Raw genomic sequence first — 6,850 nt, forward strand, 5'->3', positions numbered from 1 at the left:
AGGGCAACACACCCAACAGACCATGAATCAAACATTACAGGACCACGGCGAAGGAACATGCTACCACGGCCATTAATCAGACGATTAAGAACCACGATCGTGGTCCTAAACACCCCGATCGTGTATCGAACAAAATGGACCATGGCCGTGAGGGGATCAAAGTTATCTGTATGCAACCACGACCGAAATCACCTAAAACCACGACCGTTAATCATAAAACCATTGACCATGACCGTTAAACGAAGAAACACGGCCATGAATCATTGCCTTATGTAAATTTTTTTACCCACAAAAATACTGATAAAAATTCAGAAATTCCATTTAGTCCAACTACATACATCATATTATGGACGAATCGAAAATAATATTATGTATCAATAAAAAACTAACCTCGTTCAAGGTGTCAAAGATGAAAAATTGACTTCCTTTAATGGATTCAAGAAGTGAAAAATGTTGGAAAGGTATGAAATTTCTTCAAAACCACGTAAAAGATGTGCTTGTGGACAATACGGACTGAAACATATTTTTATTCTCTCAATCTGTGAGAATGTGTGGGTAATAAGTTCGTGGTACTTTAATAAATTCACGGCCATGAATTAGGTGGAACTTGCCAATGGTTTTAATTACACCAACCTACGTGAGTCCGTGACAGATTTGTTGTAGTTCAATTTCCGGGGGTATATTCGTAATTACAAATTCTCTAAAATGTCAAAAAAGCTAAAATTGGGTCAGTTGAGTCAATTTTTATAATTTAGATCATTTGAGCAAACTAGAAATTTTGTCACGTGAGTCGACTCAATTACCCTTTGTATTTTAACTTATAAAATTATTAGATTTTAAAATCGACAAAAAAAGAGAGAAAAAAAATCATATTATTACCGTTGCCGCTGCCATTCTCTGCGGTTTCCACTTCCGTTTCTCTGCAGAGTTCAAATCCACAGACGAGTAGATAACAGGTCTCTCCTTCGGCTTTTTCTAAAGAATTTAAGTAAATCTCGTAGTTGTATGTATAGTGCCATAAATTTCTTTTATCCATTGCCATTCATTTCCCCTTTTTTTCTCAGTTTTTGTTTCTTTTTTGATGTCATTCGTTTCTTTGTGGAAATTGATCATGGTTTTTAGATCCCATGTTTGTAATTCGCTTTCCAAGTTTATAGAACGAATATATTGTGATTATACTGCTCTGGGTTTTGGCTAATTTCATTACTTCGGTCGATTATTTTTAGAATTTTGTTCAGAAAAAATGACCTAAAACGTGTTTAATGTAAGCAAACTATCTCGGAAAAGTTACTTTCTTACAATGCAGCTTCTGAAGACCATTGGGTTTGAAGGATTTGCATTGCCCTCTGAAAGTTTTTTCCTACTGTTTTGTGTCTCTTGCTTCAATTGCATATTAATTCCATGCTACATAATTTCGTATTCTCATTACCCAAAATTAAGGTGCAATTTATGCTTAAATATATATCTTTTTATTACCTTTTCAATCTAATTCCTACCTGGCCTTGTAAAATTTTGTTTAAACTAAATTTCATGGTTCCCCATTCGCTTAGTTTTGCCTAATTCAAGGTAATTAATATGTTAAAGGACAACTTTACCCTCATACCCCGAGTATCTCCACAATTGTATGATATTGTCTGTTTTAGGTATAATCCTCATGACTTTGCTTTTGGTTTTACACAAAAGGCCTCGTACCAATGGAGATAATTGTTCTCATCTATGTACAATGAATCACTCTCTTCCCTAATCAATGTAAGATTTTATTTGCATACTTGCAACCTCAACACGATATGTGTTTCTTTTAGTAGGAATTTTATTGTTGTCACCTTTTTTTGTCTAAATTTAAGAAATTTTCTGCTCCTTTTCAGATTAATCATCTGCACAATCACTATCCAAGTCATTTATTCATTTGAGGGGAAGAGAAGATAATTACAACAATGACAAGTCGTGTTACCCCTGGGCAGCTGATTATCCCAGATGAAAATTTGGGCATGAACCCAAAAAAAAGTAAGGCTCCATATATTGTTTTTCATCACTGCATGGAATACACTCATTTTGTCAAAATTTGTTTTGACTGTTGAGCTGCCTGGCAGATCTAATGTTAAAAGATTCTGAAAACCATGATGTATTTCTCATATAACCTAGAATGCCAGTTAGCAGTTCACCCTGTAGTTGTTAAGGTCATGCTAAATGGATAATGGAAATATCTTCTATATTATGTTATTTATTAATTTCTAGTTATTTTCCTGTAGAAGTTGCTGCTGATAGAAAGGGAAAAAGTTCTAAAATAATTCACAAGAAAGGTGTAGCAGCTGGATCAGGGCGTAAAGCTTTAAATGACATCTCAAATAAATCATCAATCCTTCATCAGGAGGTGCCAATCAGGAAGAAGGAGAGAGCGAAGGAAGAAATTGATGTAGCTGGCGAAAGATTTTTGCATGATCATGATAAATGCATTGAAGCACAAAGACTCCCAGTGCTTGCTTCTTACTTGGATCTGGTTCTTCCTGGACATGGTAAGTTGTTGAACGTTGAGGATAAAATTGCCTGCAATCTGAGAATAACCAAGTCTGCTTCCGGTTACTGCTTCTGTGGAATCTATGACCAAAACTGTTGTTTATGTGATTCTTATTACTATGTTTAACAAAATTATAAGATGGTATTTAAAAATTAAAAATAAAAAATAAAAAGAAAGGAAAAGAAATAAATTACAAAAAAAAAAAAAAAAAGGTAAGAAACAAATTTCATGGAAGAAATATAATGTGTACAAAAGGAGGCTAAATGCCCCATAACAGTCCAAGAGTTACGAAAAGGCTGTCCATTTGGCTAATATCATAGTTTATAGGAATGATTTCTTTGTCAAAGTATTGACTTGTGAGCTAATTGGTCACACTTTGGTCAAGTATTCTACAAAGACACTCAAGAATCAGATGTATTGAAGGAATAGCCATGAAAATCTGGGCCGGTTCTTTGAGCTGTTTGGGATGTTGTGGGTCGCAACAAGGACTGCTAGGCTTTGACAGAGGAGGTTCTATCGTATCCTCTTTTCCAGGATAAGGGGAGATTTGGGAGATTTTTGTGACAAGCTTGTTTCTTTTGCTATTTTGTGGGAGATTTGGACTGTGCGAGATAATAGAATCTTAGGGGCATTTGGGAGATTATTAGATTTAATATTTTCCTGTGGAGTTGATTTCTAAGTTTTTTTTGCAATTATCAGCTACGTATTATCCTTTTGGATTTGAGCCTCCTTCGTGAGATGGACCTTCTTTCTTTGGGCTGTTTTTTGTATGTTTTTGTGCATCTCTGGGCTGTTTTTTGTATGTCCTTGTGCATTTCTGTCTTTTTTTTTTCCTCAATGAAAAGTTCAGTTTCTCTGTGAAAAAAAAAAGCCATGAAAATAGGTGCATTGTGATATCATAAGATGTCTCCCCCAATGAATGAGTTGGTAAGAGAAATGTTACAAAACGTGAGCTAAAAGGGTAGTGAGCGTAATCATACTATGGAGTTTCTGTTCACAAAAATATAATAATTTTGGAGATGCAATCCTTCTCCACCTTCTTTACTTATTCTTTCTTTTCAAGCACTACATAACTCTCAATCAACTTTGTCATAGGCGTTCTTCTCTCTTGAATGGTAAAATATTTTTAGTTATTTATCATTTTTCTGTTATCCTTATTGAGAACGAAAGCCTACATTTTCGTCTGCAGACTCATTGCCCAAAGTTGAAAGTCATGCGTCTGATCAAGCAAAGGTAATTCTTCTTAATCTACAATTTAGACTTATCTTTTCTTATTCGTCGTTCTCTTGTAATTTACAATGCTCATAAAGCAAATTGTAAATTCAAAAGTTTTTGAAATCATAAATTCGAAGTTGATGGCTACTTTGAATATTAATATGTTACGAGTTTCTTGAATCTAGATATTATAGTTTCAGGAGTTAATCTAAGTAGTGTAAGCTAGGAGAACCTCATGTATATAAGGACAATGATATTTGACCCATTGATAAAATATGATTGTCCTTGGTGTGTATCTTTTCTTTCCTTTTAATTCATGGTTCCAAATTTTTTTCTTGAGAAAAGTTTTCTTTTAACTTCTTGAATATTCTCCTATTTTCATTCAATTATGGAGGAAGGTATTGCAATGGAATATGAGAAGTATATTACTTTTGATGTTCATTTAGTTTGATAGATACAACAAATGTATTAAAAGTATATTCTTAGTCTCTTCATATTAACTTCTAAACGTTTTGTTTTGTTTCATTTGTTAGCTGTTAACATGTCTTCCACCTACATTGGTAATCAGTAGAAATTTAGCTGTTGCATCCTTAATATTAATAATGTCTATCATATTATAGAAACTTTATCTTGATTCATCTTTTATGTTCGATGTTCGATACATATATCTATTGTTTTGTACTTTTGTTCACTGATGCTTATATGGGTTATAGCGATGTAAGTTTCTCACCCAAATGTTATTAATATTGTTATTTTCTTCTCTTTTGGTGTTATTAATCTTCATTTGTGGATCTCTTTATGCTTTAGATTAATATCGACACCCCGCGATGTTACTCGGACCCAGATGAATTGTTTACGCTCGAGTGTAATAGTTGGGAAAAGTATTTGGCTAAACAGCATTCAGCTCCATGCTCCCCAATGCATTGGGATTCTTCATCAGCTTCATTTTCTTGGCAATTTGAGGAACCCAACTTTGTTCTTAGGGATGAATAATGAAACTGATGCTTGGAGAGTAGCTTTTTCCTTGTTTTGGTTGATTGACTCTCCCAACTAACATAATTCTGTTAGCAATGTGCTTGAACTTGTAATGTCCACTTGGGTAGTTTTATAGAGTAGAGACTTTGTAGAAGCAACACAACTCTTGCTTCAGAGACAACTTTGTTGCTTTTAGTAAGTTCATCTCAAAGTTGAAAAATAATTACCTCTTTGATAATGCTTTTTGACAACCTTATTGGATTTAGAGAGGTGATCCCTAAACTGAAAGGAAAAAAAAAATTAAATGGGGTAAGAATTCGAATATCTAATAAATAGATGTACTAGTATCTTAACTAGTTAAGCTAAAACAATTACTTCTTTACGGCTTTTTAACCCTTTCTAAAATGTAACTTTGGATGGATATTACTCATGACTGCCTCTTGTGTCTTATTTATAGAGTTGTTGAAAGTTGACACGTGGAAATCTTGGAATGAAACCGTTTGGTGAATATGCCAATTCATTTTCATAGGTTTGAGATTTTCCTTTTGCCATTTGACAATTTCTTTGATGTGTGCAAAACTAGAACTTATCCATGTAAAATGTTCTACTTGACCTTCTTTCGCATTCTATATTAAGTCAAAATTTCAGTCTTTATGTTAGGGAAACTAGAGTGCAGACTGAATCATTTTAGTACATCTCAACTACATAGGCTCTTCTTTACAAACTCGATTGCCTCCTCAATTGACTTCTAATATAATAATACTTTTTCTTAGTACACTGGGAATAGGACAATTCGAATTTACGACTTTCTCTGATCAGACATAGGTATCTTAACTTGTTGGACTATGCTTAGATTGATAATACATTATGTAATATGTCAACGATTTGAAGCTATGTGTGGTATATGTTAATAAAAGTGAAAATTAAAATGACCCAATGGGATAAAAAAAAAAGAAATAAAATAGTTACCAAATATATTTCTATTTCTAGTTCTACCAAAAATGAGAATTCATAATATTTATAATGGGCTTTACTGGTGAAGTTAAGAAAAACTAGTAAATTAGTAGGTACCATGTAGATGAAAATTATTTGTAGTAAACAAATTTATTTATTATTGATGAAAAAAAAGCTCATAAACTAAGACAGAAAAATATTTACCTAACTTTAAACATAATTTGATTGCTTTGAGATAATAATCATCTATTTTAATGGTTGTAGGTTCGAATTTTCATCCTACATTTGACTTATAATACTAAAAGAAAACTTCAAAAATATTTGGGCAAAATATATTTTTGGTGTCTAAGGTTGGAGGTAGGTGTCTATTTGGTCCATCAAGTTTCCAAATGAACATTTTTTGTTCTTGAGGTTTGAGTTAGGTGTCTAATTGGTCAAGTTTCAGAATGAACACTTTTGGTCCTTGAGGTTTAAAGTAGGTGTCAACTTAGTTTCTGAAGTTTTAAAATAAACACTTTTTGGTCTCTGAAATTTTAGAAATAGTTCTAAATGGTCAATAATTTTTTTGTACTGTTATTAACTAATATTAAAATGACGTAGCAAATTGCAATTAAATTGTTTAGTGTAGTTATTGATCTGAAAAATTATATTAATTAAATGATATATGTCCGGTATGAATGGCATACGGTGGCGGCAAAGACGTGGTGGTCCCCAGAAAATGGTAGGAGAAAGAGAGGGGAAGAGATGAGGAGAGAAGAGAGAAAATATCATCACCTACACATATATTATTTAATTAATATAATTTGTCACATTAGCAACTACAATAAACAATTCAATTGCAATTTGCCACGTCGTTTTAATATTAGTTAATAGTAAAAAAAAATCAAGGACCATTTAGAATCATTTCTCAAATTTCATAGATCAAAAGTGTTCATTTTGAAACTTTAGGGACTAAGTTGACACCTATTTTAAATCTGAATGACCAAACATGTTCATTTTGAAACTTCAAAGACCAAGTAGACACCTACCTCAAACCTCAGGAACCAAATAGATACTTACCTCAAACCCTAGAGACCACAAATGTATTTTGCCAAAATATTTTAATCAAAAAATTATTTTAAATATATAAAAATATATATACCTATTAAGAGTATTGAATCAGTCCAAGAGCTGTGAGTTCGATCCTACACT

General features: G+C 32.8%; 1 protein-coding gene across 4 annotated transcripts; it reads left to right on the top strand.

Moving 5' to 3' along the window:
• The first annotated feature begins 823 nt into the window (after positions 1–823).
• On the top strand, positions 824–4,928 carry LOC111017434 (protein PATRONUS 1). 4 transcript variants are annotated; one of them, XM_022293175.2, is made up of 6 exons: positions 849–956; positions 1,684–1,749; positions 1,866–2,004; positions 2,250–2,513; positions 3,705–3,748; positions 4,538–4,928. In XM_022293175.2, exons 3-6 carry the CDS (start codon positions 1,935–1,937, stop codon positions 4,721–4,723), a joined length of 564 nt encoding a protein of 187 aa, XP_022148867.1. In that variant the 5' UTR covers positions 849–956; positions 1,684–1,749; positions 1,866–1,934; the 3' UTR covers positions 4,724–4,928. The 4 variants fall into 4 exon arrangements, with proteins under 4 accessions (XP_022148866.1, XP_022148868.1, XP_022148867.1 ...); XM_088124813.1 differs by having other exon boundaries at positions 858–956; positions 1,644–1,749; XM_022293174.2 differs by lacking the exon at positions 1,684–1,749 and having other exon boundaries at positions 824–956.
• Positions 4,929–6,850: the final 1,922 nt, after the last annotated feature.

Source organism: Momordica charantia, assembly GCF_013281855.1.
Source record: "Momordica charantia cultivar OHB3-1 chromosome 6 unlocalized genomic scaffold, Mcharantia_2.0 BLBB01000006.1, whole genome shotgun sequence".
Classification (NCBI taxonomy): domain Eukaryota; kingdom Viridiplantae; phylum Streptophyta; class Magnoliopsida; order Cucurbitales; family Cucurbitaceae; genus Momordica; species Momordica charantia.

Excerpts from the sequence above, each read along its gene's own strand:
- LOC111017434 (XM_022293174.2), top strand. The coding sequence starts at position 1,935 with ATGACAAGTCGTGTTACCCCTGGGCAGCTGATTATCCCAGATGAAAAT. Across the intron at positions 2,514-3,704 it reads TCTGGTTCTTCCTGGACATG|ACTCATTGCCCAAAGTTGAA; the intron begins GTAAGTTGTTGA and ends TTTCGTCTGCAG. Across the intron at positions 3,749-4,537 it reads ATGCGTCTGATCAAGCAAAG|ATTAATATCGACACCCCGCG; the intron begins GTAATTCTTCTT and ends TTTATGCTTTAG.